Source organism: Callorhinchus milii, unplaced genomic scaffold, assembly GCF_018977255.1.
Source record: "Callorhinchus milii isolate IMCB2004 unplaced genomic scaffold, IMCB_Cmil_1.0 Scaffold1, whole genome shotgun sequence".
In the NCBI taxonomy this organism is placed as follows: Eukaryota; Metazoa; Chordata; class Chondrichthyes; order Chimaeriformes; family Callorhinchidae; genus Callorhinchus; species Callorhinchus milii.
Window position 1 is genome coordinate 33,705,483 of NW_024704742.1, and position 22,246 is coordinate 33,727,728.

Consider the following 22,246-nt stretch of genomic DNA (forward strand, 5'->3'; position numbering starts at 1 on the left):
GCACCTGTTGTTTTGCTTTTTAATTTTAAAACACTTCTTACAGCGCCAGCCATATTGTTGATTACCAAATACAGGAATTATTTGGCATGGAAAAAAATGTTTTTTTGTTGTGTTTAGGCTTCTGAATTTAGGATTTGATCGATTTATCAGAGTTGGAAGTATTCGTAAAATAGCCAAACCCATCTTGCCATACAGGTAAGCACAAAATCTAGGGTCATTTGTGCATTACATTACAATGAATCCCTTTTCCGTAGCAAAACATTACTATATCAGAATCTGGCTAATTGAGTGTTACCTACTGACAAGCTGCTTAACTATAACTGAGAAAGTAGTTTACCTACAGTCAGCATTATTTTTGAAGCCTTATTTTTTGCAGTTCATTTAGGTTGCAACTGAAAATACAGTCACTAAACTTTACAGTGAATCCTGTAACGCGCTTTGAGACGTCCTCCCAACATGAAAGGTCCTATACCAAATGCTAGGATTGTTATTATTTAGTAAATTATAATTGAGCCAGAAATTCCACACAGTTCTTGACCCAGACTACTTTGTTAACTTTTCGCACAGTGCAAGTTTTGGTCAATTTTTAAATTCAGTCCTATCTCAGGAAGTGATTTTTCAGTTGCAACCTAAATGAACTGCAAAAAATAAGGCTTCAAAAATAATGCTGAATTTAAGGTTTTTGCATGCTTCAAAATGTTGAAATAATCTAGGTGTAGAACTAAATTGAATTTCTGCTCCTGATGGTAGATCAATGAAGGAGAGTTCCCAGATGACTGAGGCCCTCAATTTTTCTGCTTTCTTTCTCTCTGGGATGAACCCAGCCCCGTCCCATGCAGATTGAGGTTGAGATGTGAACTCGCTAGATTGTCATTGCTCACAGGCTTGAAAGATATTCCGTGCAGAACTACAGCTAATATTTGTTTTATTAGTCTGCACGCAGGCAGTGATAATGAAGAATTGCGAGAGCTGCAGGCACTTCTCAAAGAGGATTTGACGCCCGTGGAGAAAGTGCACGTGAGAAAGAGCATTGAGCAGCACAAACTGGGCAGGAACAAAGCAATGCTCAGAGAGGTGAGAGCTGCGTAGTTGTGTTCAATCAAACTAATCCTTTCAATAGCAAAGGCTTTCATCAACTCGAAGTAGCGCTTGAGTCTCCCGAAGCCACGTTCTTAGTGGAGTTACTAACAAATTGCTGAGGTTCTGAGGCAATCTGGTTTGGGGGATTATTGCTGCTGCTATATTTTCAGACACCACTACGTCTGTCTATGGATTAACTCTTCGAGTTCCAGCAGGCTTGCAGCGACTCCCAGATCTGAATGATTTCAGCACATGCATTGAAAATAAAACAACCAATGATATTACAGTCATGAAACTAATTGAACATTGTGAAAGCTTTATTACTATACTATTAATCCTAATGCCAAGTACTCTGGGAAGCTACCCTGCATGAGAGGCGGTTTATAAATGTAAGTTGTTGTTGTCATTGACCGTAAGTTGTTGTTCTCTTTGACCGTGCCTTCAGCTCCCCTCTCGACTCTCTTCCCCCTCCTCGCTCCCTCCCTTCCCTCCCCCTGACCATTTCCCCCTCCTTGCTCCCTCCCTTCCCTCACCCTGACCATTTCCCCCCTCCTCGCTCCCTCCCTTCCCTCCCCTCACCCTGACCATTTCCCCCCTGCTCGGGTCATGATTATTGACCAACTGTGCAGCGCCTTGGGACGTCCTCCTGACGTGAAAGGCGCTTTATAAATGGAATCTTGTTGTTGTTGTTGTTGTTGTCATTGTAACCCACTATTTGAAAAACATCTTTCACTGGAAATAACACTTTAATAACTTTACTTATGTTTGCTAGGTCATGCCTTTTTTCTTTTATTTTGTGTTTTCTCTCTCTTCGTTCCTTTTTTTCCAGCCAACTTCTTATTCTCCTCGATGTGTTTTGAATCATTTTCTCTTCTGTTGGGTACAATTTATGGCTTCCTCCAGTACCTCATCCAGGTGGCCATTATTTATGTGTGAGCCTCGACAAAAAGTGTCAACATGCTTTTCAGTCAAGGGAACCATCTCAATCTCAGTGGAATCAAATTCTACCCTCATTGACTTCCATATTCACACCTTTGGGAGTGGGGTGTCTGGTTAGTGATCAGGAATAGGAACAACAACAACAACAAGATTACATTTGTATAGCGCCTTTCACGTCGGGAGGACATCACAAGGTGCTGGACAGAGTACAGCATTTCAGACCCGAACTGGGGTTGCGGGGGGTAAGGGAGGGTAAGGGGGTTGGCCGATGGCATGGTCGTAGTGGAGGGTCTTGAGGCGGGACTTGAAGGAGGCTAAAGAGGGGGCGAGATGGAGTGACTGGAGGATGGAATTCCAGAGACTGGGGACAGAGTGGCTGAAGGCTCTCCCGCCAATGGTGGGGCGGGTGGGTCGGAGGGACATGGAGCAGGCCAGAGTGGAGGGAACGGGCGGGTTGGTAGGGGGTTAGGAGGTCGCAGAGGTAGGATGGGGCGAGGCCATGGAGGGCTTTGTATGTGAGGACCAGGATCTTGAACTGGATCCTCTGAAGGATAGGGAGCCAGTGGAGTCGGGTGAGAGTGGGGGAGATGGGGTCACGGAGTTTGGTGCGGGAGAGGACACGGGCTGCAGAGTTCTGGATTATCTGCAGTTTGTAGAGGGAGGAGTTGGGAAGGCCGACAAGCAGTGCGTTTGCATAGTGGAGCCTGGAGGTGATGAAGGCATGAACAAGAGTTTCAGCGGCCTGAGGGGTGAGGTAGTGGCGGAGTCAGGCGATGTTACGGAGGTGAAGGAAGGCAGAGGGGTCATGACTTGAATGTTGCGGAGAAAATACAGTTGAGGGTTGAAAAAGACACCCAGGTTCCTGACTGGTTTGGTGAGTTGCAATGTGCATCCTTGGAGGTTGATGCTGCCAGAGTCTGAGGTGCTGAGGCGCTGGCGTGAGCCAATCAGGAGGGCCTCAGTCTTGTTCACATTCAACTGTAAGAAATTTGCCCTCATCCAGGACTTGATGTCCGACAGACAGTCTGTCAGGACAGCAGTGGTCCTGGGGTTGAGGGTGGAGGCAGAAAGATAGAGTTGGGGTCATCCATATGAAAGTTGACCTCATGTCTGCGGAAGATAATAATAATAATAATCCTTGCATTTGATATAGCGCTTTGCACGTCGGGAGGACATCCCAAAGCGCTTCACAGAACACACTGTAAAGTGAATTGACTGTATATTTGTGGGCGAACGCGGCAGCCAATTGCGCACAGCAATGTCCCCCAAACAGTCGTAGATTGAAAATGACGTCACCAAAGGGGAGCATGTGGATATAAAAAAGGAGAGGGCCAAGGACAGAGCCCTGGAGACGCCAGATGTGACAGTGCAGGGGCTGGAGGAGAAACCGTTGGAGGCAACTAAGTGGAGACGTGAGAGAGATAGGAATCGAACCAGGCAAGGGCAGGTCCGTGAAGATTGAGTAAAGCGGAGAGGCGGTGTGGGCAGCACGGAAGCCGGATTGGAGGGGTTCAAAGAGGGAATGGCGAGAGAGAAAGGAGCGGAGCTGGGACACACCGACTCATTCCAGGACCTTGGAGAGGAATGGGAGGTTAGAGATGGGGCGGTAACTGGAGAGGAGGGATGGATCCAGGGAAGGTTTCTTCAGGATGGGGGTGATGACAGCTGTTTTTAGGGCGGTGGGAACTGAACCAGTGGACAGGGAGAGGTTGATGACATCGGACAGGAGGGGGGCCACAAGGTGTAGCTGGGAGACAAGGAGAGAGGTGGGGATGGGATCAAGGGAGCAGGTGGTGGGTTTGAGTTTGCGGACAGTTGTGGTGAGGAAGGAGGGAGAGATAGGGTCGAAGGAGTATAGGGGGGGATGGGTGGGGGGTGGGTCATGAGGGAGAGGTGATGTGGGGGTGGCTGTGGACGGGGCTGAGGTGGCTGAATGTATCCCCTCGATTTTAGATTCAAGTAAGTCCAGCATCTCCTCACAGTTGGAGTTTGAGGAGAGGATGGACAAGGTATGGGAAGGTGGATGGAGGAGATGGTTAGTGGTGGAAAAGAGAAGCCTGGGGTTGTCCTTTGCCTCCAAGATAACCTTGGAATAGAAGGAGGATTCGGCAGAGGCAAGAGCGCAGCGGTAGATCTTGGTGTGGTGAAGCCAAATCTGCCGATGGACCGTTAGTTTGGATTTGGTCCAGGCGTGTTCGGCAGCTCGCACTTGTGCCTTGAGGGAACAGAGATGGCTGGTGTACAGGGGTACTTATGAGGCAGTTCGGGAGGTGAGGGGGACAAGGGAGTCCAGAATGGAGGAGAGGGAGTTGTGGAGAAAGGAGAGTGAGGAGGGGAGATCGGTCAGTGAGGGCCAGAGGTGTAGGAGTTCAGATGACTCCAGGGCAGTGGAGAGGGAGAGGGAGGAATTTTTTTTCCATGGAGGGTATGTAATAGTGGAGGATTGGGAAGGGGGAAGGGGTACTGAGGTGTTGAGGGAGATGAAGTGGTGGTCCGAGATGGCTTTATCGACAATGGTGATGTCCGAGACAGTGAGGCCCCGGGTGATCACCAGGTCAAGGGGGTGGCCACGGACGTGGGTGGGGGAGTGGATGAGGAGGGAGAGGTTGAGGGAAGAGAGGAGGGAGGAGAAGACAGCAGAGGTAGAGCAGGAGGGGTGAAGTGGAGGTTGAAGTCACCTAAGATAAGGAGGCGTTCAAAGCAGAGGGAGAGGGAAGATAGGAGGGTGGAGGTGTCTGAGAGGAAAGTGAGGGAAGGCTTGGGGGGACGGTAAACAAGGAGGATTTTGAAGAAAAGTCTGGAGGGGTGATAGAGGGTAAGGTATTCAAAGGAGGGGAAGGTTCCAGAGGAGTAAAAGGAAAGGCTAAGGGGGGACCGGGAGATGAGAGCCACACCACCGCCACGGCGATTAGGCCGTGGGGTTTGGTGAAAGGTGTAACCTGGAGGTGTGGCCTCAACCAGTGGGAAGGTGTCGCCTGGAGTAACCCAGTTTTCGGTGAGGGCGAGGATGTCGATATTTTCCTTGACCATGAGGTCATGAATTGTAAGGGACAGTCCGATGCGGAGGGACAGTTAGTGGTGGGAGCGTGGGGGGGATGAGGGGTGGGAGTGGGTGGGCAGGTGGGTTGGATGGGGATGTGAGTGAGGGAGGAAAGGTTGGCTCCCGTGAGTGAGGGCCGGTGGGCCTTGGGGCGAGAGTGGGGGAAGGGACAGTCAGGATGGGTGCTGTAGGACAGCCGACAGCGTCTACCACGGTAGGCATGACGAAGAATGTGAAGGGAGGAGCAGAGGAAGACCTGGGGGAGTCGAGGAGGCATAGGAGTCGGGGGAGGCGGAGGGAGAGGAGGGTTGAGTATGAGTAGTGGAGGGAAGGGGACAGGGTCGGGAACATCTTGGGGAAACAGCTCGGGTCAATTGCGGCAGCCAACGTGCGCATGCTGAGACTCGGAGCAGACAGGAGTGTTCAGCGAGCCATGGTTAGCCCGCTGGGCCGGTGAGGCTCAGTGAGGAGATGGGGGCAGTGATGTCTTCCCAGGAACCATGAGCATGAGCCCGTGAGCACAGCACAACTGTAGAAGCCTATTGCTACTTTACGTAGATTGAACACGGATTAGGAATTGAACCTGATATGCAAAATTTAGATTTGTATAGCTGAATCTGTTGATATCTTTGCAAAGATTTACAGCACAGAAACAGGCCACTCGCCTCAAACAGTCTGTGTTGGTGTTTATACTCCACATGAATCTCCACCCACTCCTTACTCCCTCCCTTACCCTTCTATTCCCCTCTGCCTCATGTGAAGGTTTTAACTTCCTATTGAATGCATCCCCTCTTATCACATTATCATTGGCAGACCCATATACTCTTGTTTTCATTTACATGCAGGTGCGAGTGGTAGGAGTAACCTGCGCTGCCTGTCCTTTCCAGTGTTTGAACAACCTGAGCTTTCCTATGGTGGTGCTTGATGAGTGCAGTCAGATGACGGAGCCATCTTCCCTTCTTCCTATTGCCAGGTATTTTGCAGGACATAAAGATAATTGCCCACAATGTCCCACAAGCAGCTATGAAGTAAAATACCAATTTTATTTGGGGGATTGTTGGCCAAGACAACTTGCTTGATTCACTTTTTGAACAGCGCCATGAGATCTTTAATGTTTTCCTGAACAGGCAGCCGCGAGCTCAAGTTTAGTGTCTTACCTGAAGGATATCACCTTCGACAGCACACCTCCAGCACTGCATTGGATTGCCTGTCTAGACTATGAGTTCAAAATCCCAAGTGGGGCTTGAACTACAACTTTCTACCTCAGAGGTGAAATTGTTGCCAAATGAGCCAGGCTGCCACACTTGGGCCTAATAACCTTCTGCACTATAATTTTTATGAATCATACCAAAGTTTCTGTTTGTAGGTTTGGATGTGAAAAACTGATCCTTGTTGGAGATCCTAAACAATTGCAACCCACGATCCAAGGCTCTGATAGTGCTCACGAAGCTGGACTGGAACAAACCCTCTTTGACAGAATGTGCTTGATGGTACAGGAGTTACTTTAACTTTAATATATATGTAATTGTGATTAGCCTTTGCTCGAAGGAGTTTTTTTTTCTAAATTTTCTTTCCCCCTCAATGTGTTTGACTTTTTTTCCTTCTACTGAGGTTTGGTGTTATGAACTATAGCACTGACCATAACAACTGAGATCAGCCAACTCAGCACAAAATGAGATTCACACCTGCATTTTCTAGTCCATGTACCCTAGAACTATGCCACTATAGGAGGAGGATATATTTTTTACTGCATTGAAATTCAATGATCTGTCAGTTTTGATAAATATATTGCTGTGTGAAAGTTCTCCCATTTATTTAAAGTTACATTTCTGTATTAATGTAGTGCAGGTACTGAAGTGTAGGATGTTGCAAATCTCTTGTATTTTTGCATATTAGCTGCTGTGTGCCAACTGCACAAGTCATGATTACTATGTGTCCTCCAGCCAGCCAAACCATCTGTGCAAACTGTCCCAAGTGTGCCTACAATCCCAATTATGTTTCCTGTGCAATTTGCAGCATCTCCTATCTGGGTTCACACGGTTTTATCTGTGAAGTCTGCTGTCTGTGCCATACTGTATCGGCTGTGGAATCTGCACACTGCAATGCCAGCTGCCACCATCCTTGAGTTTGTGATGTGTGCTGCTCCTGCCAATCGCACATGACCTCTCCAGGGAATGAGTGAACTCTTGTTTAGATGATGTGTAGCTGCTTGAGCAATGATTATCACTGCTCTCAAGTATTTGTTTATCTCTGGTTCGATTTTTAAAAAAAAGATTAGCTCCATCTTAACATACACACCAGAAAGCCAGTGTTCAGGCAGAAATGTTTAGTATTTTTATAATGCAACTACGTCCTGTGTTTATTTTAGAATTTTTATGTTTTTCACCCCTTCCTTAGGGACATACGCCCATCCTGCTTAGAACTCAATACAGATGTCATCCTTCTATAAGTGCGATAACCAATGAACTTTTCTATGATGGACTGCTTATGGATGGTGTTTCTGCTTCAGATCGAACTCCTCTGCTGGATTGGTTACCTACTCTGTGCTTTTACAGTGTTAAGGGACGTGAGCAGGTAAATGTTCTGTTGAGCCCAGCAGCAATTTTAATGTGTAAAAGCATGTGGGGTTTTTGCATAGATTTCACACACACAGGAGTAAATTATCCAATCGAACGCTGCACCAAAAAATACGCCGAATCTCTAATAACTTTTAAAAAGGAGTTAGTTAATCATCTGAAAAGGAAAAACAAAAGAATAGGGGAGGAAAAGGCAGAGAGCACAGGCATAATGGGGTGAATGATCTTCTGTTCTGAAAATTCTTACGACTCTTTAAGAATGTCCAGAATTTTGGAAAAGTCATAAATTGAGAGTTTTTTGGTGCTGATTTTCTGTAGTTTCATTTTAAGAATTACAGAAAGCAGATTTCAAAATTAAGACTGTGCTCGAGAATTTTCTGAAATTCTCCAATCTTAATTGTTAGGGATAAGGCCATGAAGATTTTAAACCCTCTGCTTCAATTGATGAGGTTTGTTCCCTTCCCTTGAGAGGTGGTGTTTTTTGATTTCATTCCTTTAATTTGGGTGGGGTGAGGGGGGTGGGGGTGCAGTTTTGAATCTTAACTGAAAGCTCAGCACCAAAGCTATGTATTGTGTTATTGGTCTGAGTCAGAATTGCTTGTGAGCGTATTCTCCTGAAAGGATATGGAATGAGGCCGGGCCGAGGGGGGGGTGTGGTTTGAGGAGGCAAAATATTTCTCCTGGAATCTGAGCTTGGAGCCACTTCTGCTGCTGACCATACTCATTCTTTCTATTGCAGAACAAGCTGTTTACTGCATGATTTTTTTTTAAAAAATGTGTCCAGAAGGCATTTTGCTGGATGTGGTTTGGTTAAACAATTTTTGGAAGCAGTTAGCAGGTGGATGGCAGTGGAATAGGTGACAGAAGCGAGGAGCCTCAGCAGAGCGCAATGTCAATCTGACCATCTGTCGATCATTTAATATTTAAATTTGCCATTCGTGGGACCAGCAGCTTTTCTGAACTCCTGCCAGAATCCCCAACACTCCTTAAGAGTCTATACCACCACCCCACGCAAACGTTTACACCTGATATTCATTCTCGTGCACTTCATGTACTGAGTTTTTATATATAAAGTAGCTTCATTTAATTAGCATTCTTGCAGTTTGCTTCTCAGAACGATACAGTCTACAAACCTGGCAAATGTGACGGATCGGCCGTCGTACCTATTATGCTTGAACTGAAGCGTGTTTCGCTGCAGAATACAAAGCTAATCAAGGCCATTTCAATACCTGTTGGGAAATCAATAGTTAACAGTCCTAATGTCTTTGATGCTGTCTGACATGCTGAAATTAAACGTTCACCCATTATCCTCCACATCATTCACACTCCTGACCTTTCCATCACACCTCTGAGCTTTCCCATCACACCTCAGGGCTTTGTGGCTCTGCTAATTGAGCAGGAAGGATGTCTGCAAGTGCCATTATGTTTTGAATTGTCCCGGGCGTGTTGTGTGCCAGCTCAAGGGTATTACTGAGGAAATTAAATGAAAATGCCTTTCCCGAGACAGTCAGCTGCATTGAAGAAAAACCCACAGGGGTGTGGAGGAGGTCCCTAAGAGAGAATCTAGCATTTAAGTAAAATAAGGGCATGTCATTTTGAAAATATTGCGCTGTTATTGCGCCGTTGATTGACAGCCCAACACACTGGGGTCTATTTCACGCTGATCGCTAAAAATAGCAATCCTTTTGCTGTGTCTTTATTCCCTTTATTACAACGACCCAGTGGAAAGAACACTGATTTTAGTCATCATTGTAAGGTAAACCTACTGTGCAGTGGGGTGGTAGAACGCAGGTTTCTGACTGCAATTTCACACTATATGACTTAAAAAGAGCAATCCAAATGTTTCCATTTACCTGCTTTTTCAACAGATCTTGCATTTATATGGCACCCTTCATGTGGGATAATGTCTTGGAACTCTGTACAAAGACCGTGTCAGATACAGCAAGACAGAGGGGGGAAGGAGGAGGGGACAAAGATGAGGCCATAGAAGTAAATTGTAAGGCGGGACTTAGTTAGAGAGAAACCAAGACAGACAGAAGGGTAGAGGGAGGGAGTTCCCCAATGCAAGAGCATAGAGTCTGAAGACATGCAGCGAGCCTGAGGTAGCTGAGTGGAAAAGGTGATCAGAGAGATGTGGAAGTGCTAGTAAATGAAATGATTTATAGATGATGGTGACCTTCAAATTGATCCGCTGGGAGTTGGGAAATCAGTGGAGCTTGGAGAGGATTCAGGTGTGTGCAGGGTTACTAAGGGTAAGGATACAATGGGGGAGTTTTAGATGAATTGGAGCTTATGGATGGTGGAGCTAGGGAGACCAGCAAGGAGTGCATTAGAAAAGTCTTAAGCAGCAGGCAATGAAGGCAAGAATAAGTCTTTCAGCGGCATTTGATGTGAGATAGGGATCGAAGTGGGTGATGTAGCAGAGGTGAGGAAAACAGCCTAGGTCAGAGTATAAGGGAGAAAGGAGAGCCAAGGATTAAACCAGATGCCAAGGTTGCTCACTTGTTCATTTGTGATTTTGAGAGCGAGACCAGAGAGGGCTTAATATGGAAAATGCATTTATTAAACTATAAACCATAACTGATTTTCATGTCAAATATAGAGAAGTTGCTTTGCTTCTGGTATTTTGATCCCTTACTGAGAGGAGAGAGGGGGAAATGTCTCTTGCTGATCATTTCAGTGTTTTTGACAATACTGTGATGAAATGAATGCCAATTTCTTTTAATCTAGAGGACTGTTGACAAGGACACTTGGAGAAGCTTCCTTTTCTTTCTGTAATAGTGGGAAATTTAACATCCACCTGAACAGGCAGCGATCCCACTTTGCTTCCTCTCAGTTATGACAGCTTAGAGTTTAAAAACACTAAAAATGCTTTTTTAAAAAAAGCAATTCCAACGGAAAGTTACAAACTGTTCAGTGAGCAGCACAAGAGGAGAACAAAAGTTCTGGCACATTCACCTCAGATTGTTTCTTCTACTACTTGTCTTGTAGTAATTAGTCGTTCATGCAGCCTGTCTGAAAACCCAATAAATTGCCTCTTAACTATTTTTTTTATCAGGGTTTGTGTTTCAAAGAAATGCATTGTTTTTCCTCCCACTTTTTTTTAGTCTCTTCTTCCCCCCCCCCCCCCCTCCCTCCTGTGCTAAGATCTGTGTGCTGAGCAGGAAGAAATGCAAAAACGTGCTTTCGATCTCCCTGCTTCCCCCCATGTCCTCCACCATCCCCCAACCCGACCCCCAGCTCGGGTCCGTAACTCCGTCCAGCATCTTGGGACGTCCTCCCGACGCGAAAGGTGCTGTACAAATGTAATTTTGTTGTTGTTGTTGTTAATGCCCAAACCAGCTGCGAGAAGGCTTGCATGAGTGGCTGGGGTTGATCTACAGCCCTTCCTCCTCCCTGTGGGAGTTCACTTGACAGTCGTTTGCCTCTGCCCACACTTTCATAAATTGAGATTGGAAACTTGCCATGTGAGGAAATGGGCACAAAGCCACGCACACTATGGCACCGCACAGCACAGACACACCACTTGGCAATAAAGCATACAAAACTACTGCGAGACATTCTTCCTTTCAGAGGTCAGAAGTTCAGCCTTTGAATTACCCAGCTGAAACCTTTCGTGACTAAAAGATGACCAAATCTGGCATTTTTAACATGAATAGAGATGTTAGAAAAGTGTTTGGGTGCTATAATGTGGCTACTCAACCGAGACACCTCTTGGTACAGTATGTTTGTTTGACCTGAAACCACATGAGGATTTTGTGAAGACAACCCTTTTCTTTAGTAGTGCACTTTGTTAAAATAAATACACGCTATTGTAAAAGCACAAAGAGGCTACATGTGTGAAATTCAGAACAAACAATAAATGAAAGCAACATTTCTGTTAACAGTAGAAATGATGGATTGCTCCAATTTAAGAGCTGAATAGTAAATTTGCACTCTGTTGTTTCATTATTGTTTGAATCTGATTTCACTCTTTCTCTGTGTCAACTGTAAGTATCTGATGCAAAATGCATCAGGCAGTCTCGACTTCATTGCTTGTGGCCTTGAGCACAAAACTGCTCATGATTGGCAGTCTCACCAAAAAAGTCACAGGATGGCTGAAGTAAGCACTAGAAATACACTGTATTACACTTATACTCTTGGGGGAAACAAAATATTTAGCTCATTCATTTGAGCTGGTAGGTTCTGTGTTTAAATCAACCGTTCACCCTTTTGAGGTTGATAAGATGAGTACAAATATCTTTAAAACAAATCTTCATTGGGGAGAGGGGAGGCAAAGTGGGGTCTCCCTGGAGCTGAACAAGATTTGAGAAGGTATGCCGGGGAAACCAGGCAGGTGCAGAGTAATCCAAAGCAGATTTAGAGATGTAGATATATCTTGAATCCTGCAAGTAAAAGACCTATTGGGTAAAACAGTCCAATCTGGACAAGTACTGTGCTGCACAGTTATACATTTCAAGATTGGGATCAAGGCATGTTGTTTGGTAGAAAGGCAGAAGCTTTACTCTGTATTTCGCCCCCAACAAAAAATACAGTCACACCACTTTCCAGTCAATCCTGTGAAGTGCTTTGAGACACCATCTCGACATGAAAGGTACTATATCAAATGTAATTATTAGAATTATTTAACCAATGTTTGATGCAGATTCGAAAACCTGCTGAACACGCTGGTTCAGTCAGGAACCTTTTCTCCATGGTTGGATTGAAGCACCCATTTCACATTCATTTATTTAATGATTTATTTTTAATTATTTAATAATTTTATGTATTTATTATTTATTTAACAGTCAATCCACTTTACTGTATATCTTGTGAAGAGCTTTGAGATGTCTCAACGATGTGATAAACTGCTATATCGAATGCAATATTGTTATTATTATTGGTCGCACAAAATCTTCATAGTATTATTCCAAAAATATTTTCTCTATCACATACTGACGTCAGTGATCAGACTATATTCCTTTTGGTAAATTTTCATTTTAAAAAAAGAATAAACTGCAAAAATGTAACATTGAAAGAGATTCTCACAAGTACTAGCAGTGCCAGTGCAAATTTTAAATGTTTTATAACTTCATTCCCTCTAGGTGGAACGAGATAGTAGCTTTCACAATTCTGAGGAAGCAGCATTCACTGTGAAACTTATCCAGTCCCTGATAGCTAGTGGGATTGAAGGATCTATGATTGGGGTGATAACACTGTACAAATCTCAGATGCATAAGGTAAGAAATGTCATTTTTTTGTTTTGTGTTTGTACTGTAGAAAACTACAGCATTTGAATTGTTCCTCTATTGTCTTGTCCTGTGTGAGGACACATCAGGTTGGGTTTATAGACCCCATTAAAAAATAATTGAGCACTTGCCTATACTCTATGCAAACGGCGGCGGGGGTGAGGGTGGAAAGAAAATAACTCCTCAGAGATGATCCTACTTTAATGTGTACTGAAGATCAACTATATACAAAGATCAACGACTATCGTATTCTGGGTGGATAATCTTTCTCATATCCTATTAACTCCATTTATTAAAATGGGTTTTGTGCATACTATAATTTTTTAGTTTTTGTTTCTACTGTCAATCTCTTATTGCAGCAGTCAAAAGGTTAAGCAAAGTGCTCATGTGTTCATTCTGACCCTTACATTCTGATTTTCAGGATATGGTTATAATAAGGCTACAAAGGTTTGGTTTGAAGTCAAAATGTAACTAGCTTTGTTAATCATATGTACCTGTGTGTATGTGTGTGTGTTTATATATATATTTACTAAAAATGCAGTCAAGTATTACAATAATTGTCATTGACCTTAAAACCTTCACACTCACTCACAAGTTCCAATAAACACCACTTGTTTCAGCAGTTTAATTTCCAATTCTTGTTTTATACACACAGTTGTGTGCATTACTCAACAATTCTGCAGATTGTGAGCCGGCTGAGATGAAAGCTATTCAGGTATCAACAGTGGATGCTTTTCAGGGAGCGGAGAAGGAGATTATTGTCTTGTCCTGTGTAAGGACACATCAGGTTGGGTTTATAGACTCCGAGAAGCGTATGAACGTTGCACTTACTAGAGGGAAGAGACACTTGCAGATAGTGGGCAACCTGAACTGCCTTAGGAGCAACAAACTATGGGAAAGAGTTATTCATCACTGTGAAGGTAAGCGGTTTCATAGACACAGATATATTGTGGGTTTTGCAAACTAGTTTTATGCTTTTTAATCCTCCCCCCATCCATTTTTTTTCTATAATGTTTCAATTCAACTGCTTGTAGTTGGCATTAGTGATGACATGAGTGTATGCAGCTTTCTTCAGTCCTTGCACTGACAAGATTCACTTAGTGCAGATTACCAATAGGGACTTTATTGTACAACATCAACATTGCACACTTATACACATACTTCTACGCCTACCCTCACTGCCCTCCACCTGATCCGAATCCCCAGCTTAGGTCCAAATCCTTGATTGTCCAGCACCTTGCGACATCCTCCTAATGTGAAAGGTGCTATGGAATGTAGTTACCTAGGAACATGGGAACAGGAGTAGCCCATTTAACCCCTCAAGCTTGTTCCGTCATTCTATAAGATCACGGCTGATCTGTACCTCAATTCCAATTACCCGCCCTTGCCCCATATCCCTTAATACCCTGACCTAACAAATACCTATACACCTCAGTCTCGAAAATCTGAATGAAAGTTGTTGTTATACAACATCTTTCATGTTGATTGAAACCTCAACCTAAGGCGTAAGGTTAGGTCTTCAGGTAGGATTTGAAAACCGAGAGAGGAGGGAAGGTGAAGGGATTACGAAGCTTAAAAGAAGAGTTGTCTTGTCATTTCCTTTTTATTAGGATAAATATCTTTAGATTACGTTATTTTAAAATGCTTTATAGCTGGTTAAAATCTACTTCTGGTCTGAGATGTCATTTGGATTCACTTTACCATTTGTTTGGAACGCTGACCTTAACCTCTGGAGATGATGTATTATATCTCAGCTCAGCCGCACGTAATGGTTGCATACTGGTACTTTTAAAAGCGCTTTCATTAAATGATGCTTTCAAAGAAAGTGTTAAGGATTCAGATCTGGTCTGTAACGAGTATACTAAGATTAGTAAAATGAACATTTTTTCCCAGTGAAAGAAAATGGCTTGAAGCATGCATACCAATGCGAGCAGGAGCTGGACATGATCTTAAAATCCTATGGTGACAAGAGGATTGATGAGAAGACCCGAAGAGGACAGAAAAAATTGAAATCTAGAAGCAAATCTCGAGAGCACATTGAAGTCAGTATTTTATTATGGATACTTGTCTTTGTTTTGATGAATTAACTAGTTATTTAATTCATTTAGGAAACCTGTGTCCCTCAAGTGCACTTTATTGGGTTTTGCATTCAGAAAAACATTGATCTTTGATCCTTGGTGCTCTTCAAGCTCCAGACCTGCGGTATCAATTTGCTGAGTTGACACTGCAATGATGTTCGGCACAACGATGGGGAAAGGTGTTCTTGAGCTTCGGGTGATGCATGCCAGCTTAAACATTTAATATGAATTTCAAGCATCAGACTGCATTCAGACTTTTCATTTCATTTTTCATTTCTGTTAACAACAACTTCAGCAACAACTTATATTTATATATCACCCCTCACGCAGGGTAGCGTCCCAGAGCGCTCGAGTGCTTGTTCATGGGGATAAAAGAAAGCTTGCATTTCAAAGTGCCTTATCTCATTGCTTTGAATTATATCCTGTGAAGGGCTTTGATTTGTCCTTCTGATGTGAAAGAGACGTCGAGAAGACGTGAAAAGCGCTATATCAAATGCAAGAATTATTATTATTACCAAATGCAAGGATTATTATTATTATCAAAGTCTCAAAGAAGCCACTCTACAGTAATTCCTGTCCAGTGTGGTGCTGACTGCTTTTGTAGCCAAATAGGAAACTGCTGACTGTTCCACTCTACTTTTCATCATTAGATTGTTTTCCAATTGGAGCCAGTGAATAGAACTCTGGGCAATGATGACCTGGGAGTAATATGAAAACAGGAGAAGAAAGTAACTGGATGTTGCAGACAGCACCACAGTAGAGCATTTAATAATAAAAATAATTTGATATAGTGCTTTTCACATTGGAAGGACACGCCAATGTACTTCACAGGATTTACTGTGAATTTTAATGACTGTATTTGTAGACAAGGTTTTCGCCATAATGTAGTTTCATAGCTTTTACACACATCCCCTCTTCTGTAAGTTGCACCTGTTGGTAATGAAATGAAATTGGAAAGTATAGTGGCTGAGTGAATATATTTTTTAATTTGCACTGATTAAAAAAAAAGATGCTGTACCAATTGAGCAAGTTTGGATGCAGGACTTAGTTTTACAAGGTTTATAAGATGTCTTTGTACAGTACAGTAATATGTACAATACACATAATATGTATTGAAAATGTCTTTTGTACAGTACAGTAATATGTACAATACACAATGATTGACACTTTGAAAATAACTGCAGTACTTGTGTATTCCTGCTAGTGGCGCTGCAGGCTCTTACAAGGCTCTTACCCAGAGGTGAAGTAAATAAATGGATTTGGTCCAGGAGACCCTTGAATATTTACTCCAATCCCTTTATGTCAGCTGATGTAATGTTACATGTCAAGTAAATCGAATTGTAGTCCAGCTAAGAGTCCAACACACCAAGACACTTAGAAATAGTTACTTTTAGATTATATGTGGAGTCCTGTAGCTTAGTGGTTAGAGCGCTCGCTTCGCAAGTGAGAGGACCTGGGCTTGATTCCCGGGCAGGGCGAAACCTAAGGCAAGTTCCTTACTCCACAAGGCTATGTTTACCGAGCAGTAAATCGGCATCCGGTTGTTAGGTTAGGGTATTAAGGGATAGATTGCAAGGGCTTGAGGTACACAGCCATGATCTTAAAGATTGGGGAACAAGCTTGAGTGACTGAATGGCCTACTCCTGTTTCTATGTTTCTAGGTTGTTAGTTGATTGACGGATTGCTTTTCCGGAGGGTAATAAACATTTTTTTTAAAAATAATAAATTTTGGTTACTCATTCCATGATTGATTGTGAGACACTGCTGTGCACAATTGGTGGCCATGTTTAGCCACAAGAAATACAGTCAATTCACTTTACAGTATATTCTGTGAAGCGCTTTCACATGTCTCGAAGATGTTATAAACCGCTATATCGAATGCAAGGATTATTATTATTATCTGCAAGAAATTACAATGCATCTGTTTATTCATAGTGTCATTATTCATAACATCATTACTATGAAGTAATCAGTTGTTAAGATTAGGTGAAATCGAATGTCTGTTTCAGTAAGATATCTTTTCCACTTTACAGGATGTTAAAAGCACAGAGAATGCTGAAGAAAGTACAGCACCTGAGGTGCAGCATCATGGATATTGCCCAATAACGGAGGTTGCTGCAGAGTAAGAAAAAAAATCCTCTAATTGTCTCCCTTCATCTAAACTATTGATTTGAGTTCAGCTCCATAATCCTTCACTGTGGTATTGTTTTAATACCTCACCCAAAGGACCATTATTCATGTGCAAGTTTTGACGATGAGTGTGAGCAGGTTATTCAATGGAAAACATCATAGAGGAGTCATGTCCTCACCCGACATCCAACCTATGTAATATTTGTTTGAGTGTTAATCCAGACAAAATGTCACCCTGGTCACCGCTGGATCACCTGATGCACCACGAGTGGCTCCAGGATGGAGATGGGAAGAGTCAAATTGCGATTGATTGACAGTTGGAGCCACTTGTGAATGGGTGAAGTTCCCATCCATTCATAAGGGGCTTTAGGCTGTCGATCACCTCAGAACCACTGCTAACTGAACCGCTTCCCACTCAGTGAGAGGGAGGCACCTCGCTGCTGCTGCTCTGCTGGGTGGAAAGAGGTAAGGGAACTTTGGTTAAGCTTGGACCCCGATTAAGCCGGACAAACCACTCAGCCCCGGTGTGTCTGGTTTAAGCGGCTTCCACTGTATTCGGTTCTTCTCTTCAGGCTAGTATTGGCATCAGGTGTATCTACCAAAGTGACATTCTATGTTGAAGTTTCTTTATAGCTACATCTCCACTACTCTCACACATTCTTGGCTTAACAGAGCTTTCTTACTAAAGTCCTTTCCAAGGACTTTTCTAATGCGTTATCGTGACTCAGTTGGTAGCACTCCTACCTCTGAAACAGAAGTTGTGGTTTGAAGCCCCATATCAGATTCTGAGCTTGCAGTCTAGACTGATACGTCAATGCAGTGCTGGAGCAGTATTACATTATCAGAGGTGCTATCCTTCGGATTAGATATTAAACCTAGGTTACATCTAACTGTTCAGCTGGATGTTAAAGACCCCATTGCACTCTTCAAAAAGAGAAGGGAGTTTCTCCCAGTGTCCTGTCAAAATTTGCTGCTGCATCCACCCACACTTTACAGTAAATTCTGTGAAGCTCTTTGAGATGTTTTGACAATGTCATAAGGCACTATTTCAAATGCAAGGATTATTATGACTAGAAGAATACTTTGGATGATAATCTTATGAAATCTTTGTGACCAAATTCACTGACCATCTGTAAGAGCAATGGTGATTTTCAACTTTTGGTTTACATGAATGTACCGAAGAGAACGTCCTTTGCCTTCAAAAACATGAAATTAAGTACAAAAACAGATTAAATTTAAACTTATTGTATATTACTTTAGGAGAGAAGAGCAGCCGGGCACTGGAAGTCCACAACAGGAATTCTGTGCTGAATGGCAGGACAAAAAGAGCTGGAACAAAGACCCCAGGACTGCTCCCTCACCTTGTAGTTGGTCTGAGAACAAAACAGTGCTTGATATTGAGACACAGGATGGAATAATAGACATTAATCAAATGGAGGAGCCAGAAGTTATGGACGAAATGTGGGAAAATGATGCAGATGACTTGTTACCTCCTTTCCCACTATAGATAGCACTTTTAAAACATTGTCTATCCAGATTGTATTCTTTTTACATATTTCCTGATGCAATAATATAATGGTAATAATAAATAGTTGTATTTAATATATTTCATTTTAATGGCTACATTATATAAATTGATAACTGCAGTCCCACTTTTGTCAAAAAAAATGTTTAGTTAAATCTTCTCAAATAATTGTAAGTGGTTCCCCAAGCTCCTCCAGCCCACCCCTTGTCTATTGGCTCCGCACAGTGCTCTTAGTTGACTGAATTGCATAGCTGTCTGACTGCTACAGATTCTACAGCATAACCAGGTAGGTGTGAAGCACCGTGTCCGACCATATGTGTTTTGTGACAGTGTTGATTATTTTATTTTTGAAAGAGGAGTATGGTTTTTGGGGAAGTCAGAGTAATAATCAAGAGCTGTCACACAGGTCAAGGGCAGCATAGGTCAGATCCAGAGTAAGGCTTCCACTACTTTGCTGCAAAAGGTGAGACCGCTCTTATTTTTCATCCCATTGTTTTGCATTTTGTTTGAACCCATGGTTGAAGAGGTGAAAATACAATCTACTTGCTACTGCTGTTTTAATCAGTCATGTGGCTCCCCAATTACTACAGTCACCAAGAATTGATGAGCAATTTTATATATGGCAATTGTTCACTTCAGATTATTACATTTTGGAGAAATAATGATCGTTTGCTTCCCTTCTTCTTCCCAGGTAATGAAAACAATAAATGAAGCTGTTTAAATCTCATAGAAACATTGTCTTATCTGTCAAGGAAATTGTATTAACTTACTTTGTAATAAACCTGATTGATGGATCCTGACAACAAATTAAATTATACAGCTGTGGTACCAATGTTATTGCCAAATCATATGAAATGTACATATAAAAAATGTTAAATGTGTTCTGATAGCCAACTACTTTAATTCAGTTGATTTCTAAAAGTCAGCTTGTCTTGGTTGGTAGCATTGTCATCTTTATGTCAGAAAGTCATGGATCGAAGCCCCACATAAGGAGCTAACACTCCAGGCAATACTAGAGAAGTGCTGCTTTTTCAGAACTGCTGTTCTTTGGATGCTTGTTCAGGTGAACGTTAAAGATCCCATGATACCATTTTTTTTTAAAAAGTGTGTTGTCCTGGTCAATTCTCATAAATTAGTCATCATTCACTTTATGTCTGTTAGTAGACCCCTGTGTGCAAATTGGTTGCTATGATTGCCTATAAATACACAGTCACTACACTTGACGGAATTTGGCTGTGAAGCGCTTTGAGATGATTTGATGTTAAAGGAGCCATATCAGATGAAAGGATTATACTAAACAGAAATACTTTTGTGTTGTAAATGACTTCCAGTAAACAAGGTAATATACACCATCTTTCATTGCTACTTGAAATGTATGTACTTTGGAAAAATATGTAAGTGATTCTTTTAATAAATTTAATATATATTTCTCTTAGATTGTGTGATTTATAAATTATTCAAAGAAATGTCCAATTACCGCTCTTTGTGCAGAGTCCTTGAAGTGGACCATCCTCAGTTAGCAATTTGAAATCCACCTACAATAGATAACATTTAGTCTATAGAAGTATTCCATGTCTGTGTTCACGTAGTGAAAGTTAAGACTAGGAAAGTTCCAAGTTTGATCTATTCCTGTGTTCCTAACCCGGGAACTACAACAACAACAAATTACATTTGTAAAGCGCATTTCACGTCGGGTGGACGTCCCATGGGAACTGCCACTGAAATGATGGCCCTTCAACGCCAGACATGGGCTGACTTTCGGTGCAACCCTCATGCCAAAGTAGGGGAGGGAGGGGCGGGGATGATGGAGAGGAGTTTGTAGACTCAGCATCCCTGAAGAATTGGAGGAGAATCACGAATAATAATAATAATCCTTGGATTTGATATAGCGCTTTTCACTTCTTCTAGACGTCTCAAAGCGCTTCACAGAATATGCTGTAAAGTGAATTGACCGTATATTTGTGGGCGAAACGCGACAGCCAATTGCGCACAGCAGTGTCCCACAAACAGTCATGGATTGAAAATGACCAATTTATTATTGTTTTGTTTTGGAGGGATTATTATTAGGTGTGTGGAGTAAGGAAACTTGCCCAAGGTTTCGCCCTGCCTGTTGACTACCTGGAAGAGATGCCAGAAGGTTACTGAACACATAGAAATGCCTCTCAAGGAGAAAATATTGGGGGAAAATAAATATTCTAGTAATTGATTCACTCACTGCGATAATGAAAACAGACTGTACACTAGTAAACTGGAAAATGAGCAATGATGCTTAGCCACACGTTTGAAGCGCAAATCTTTTGCATTTTGATAAGATTCTAGGAAAGGTTTAGAAATTTACATTCTATTACATTTGATGAAATTTCATATTTTCAGCCTCTATGTACTTTTGGCTATATTTACATATGTCCTGTGAAGTTAACCCTGGCTGCCAATTGTCTGCATATTATAAACATTACGCACACAGTACTCAAACATTGAGAACCCGTTTCGGTCACATCCCCAATACTTGGGGATCAATGATCAGTTTGATGCTGGAGCTTTTTATTAGAGAATCATGAATCCTATAACACAGAAGGAGGCCATTCGGCCCATCGTCCCTGTGCCAGTTCTTCGAAAGAGCTGTCCAATTAGTCCTATCTTTCCTCATAGCTTTAGATTTTTTTCTTTTCAAGTGTATATCCAATTCCCTTTTGAAAGTTATTATTGAATCTGCTTCCATCAACCTTTCAGGCAGTGCATTCCAGATCATAAAAACTCACTGTTTAAAAAGAAAGTTCTCCTCATCTCCCCTCTGGTTCTTTGCTAATTATCTTGAATCTATGTCCTGTGGTTACCAACCCACCCACCAGTGGAAACAGTTTCTCCTTATTTATTCTATCTACACCCCTCATCATTTTGAACACCTCTATTAAATCTCCCCTTACCCTTCTGTGCTCTAAGGAGAACATTCCCAGCTTCGCCCGTCTCTCCACATAACCGAAGTCCCTCATCCCTTAGAGGATCATTTAAAAAAAACTATTTCACTGCTTCTCTTGAGAAATCCCTAAAAAAACGAAGCATTTGATTTCCTTGTAACATACTGGACACAGTACAATACAAAAATAATACTGTTCCTCATCTTCAACAGATGTCTCCATCCGAAACATCAGTCAACAAGATGAACCCTCATATTTTTGGTCAGAAATCAAAAGTACTTCTGGATGGATGGATGGATGGATGGGTGGATGGGTGGGTGGGTGGATGGATGGATGGGTGGGTGGGTGGGTGGATGGATGGATACTCATTTTTGTCTCTCAAAATTGGACTGAATCTTGTGGCACATCAACTTGTTTGAAGCCAATGTGAGTAGATGTGAGTGACTTCCTCTGTAGTTTCACTAGATGTCGCTCTCTTTCTCTTCCCTGCGAAACGAACTGTAAAAAGAAATGTAAAACTTCCCATATCATTTATGAATGTCAGAGTATTAGAATCAGCAATATCATGACTGCAGTAACAGTTTTTTTTTGCGGCTCTACAAACGACGTGAAAAGCGCTATATCAAATGCACGGATTATTATTATTATTATTATTATAATTATTATTATTATATTATTATTATTATTATTAGCACAAACACTGCTCGGCTGCGGTCATAACTCCCACGTTCAGTC

The 22,246-nt window shown here is 42.4% G+C and overlaps 1 protein-coding gene across 1 annotated transcript in view; it reads left to right on the top strand.

The window, feature by feature from the left end:
* LOC103180897 (protein ZGRF1) overlaps positions 1–20,024 on the top strand; it is a 46,265-nt gene extending 26,241 nt beyond the window's left edge. Inside the window, exons 21-30 of the mRNA XM_007897009.2 lie at positions 118–195; positions 933–1,074; positions 5,905–6,032; positions 6,426–6,549; positions 7,457–7,633; positions 12,720–12,854; positions 13,519–13,783; positions 14,757–14,905; positions 16,975–17,063; positions 18,332–20,024. Of these exons, the coding sequence (XP_007895200.2) occupies positions 118–195; positions 933–1,074; positions 5,905–6,032; positions 6,426–6,549; positions 7,457–7,633; positions 12,720–12,854; positions 13,519–13,783; positions 14,757–14,905; positions 16,975–17,063; positions 18,332–18,578 (1,534 nt within the window). The 3' untranslated portion in view covers positions 18,579–20,024. The remainder of the gene's footprint in view (positions 1–117; positions 196–932; positions 1,075–5,904; positions 6,033–6,425; positions 6,550–7,456; positions 7,634–12,719; positions 12,855–13,518; positions 13,784–14,756; positions 14,906–16,974; positions 17,064–18,331) is intronic.
* The last annotated feature ends 2,222 nt before the right edge of the window (positions 20,025–22,246 follow it).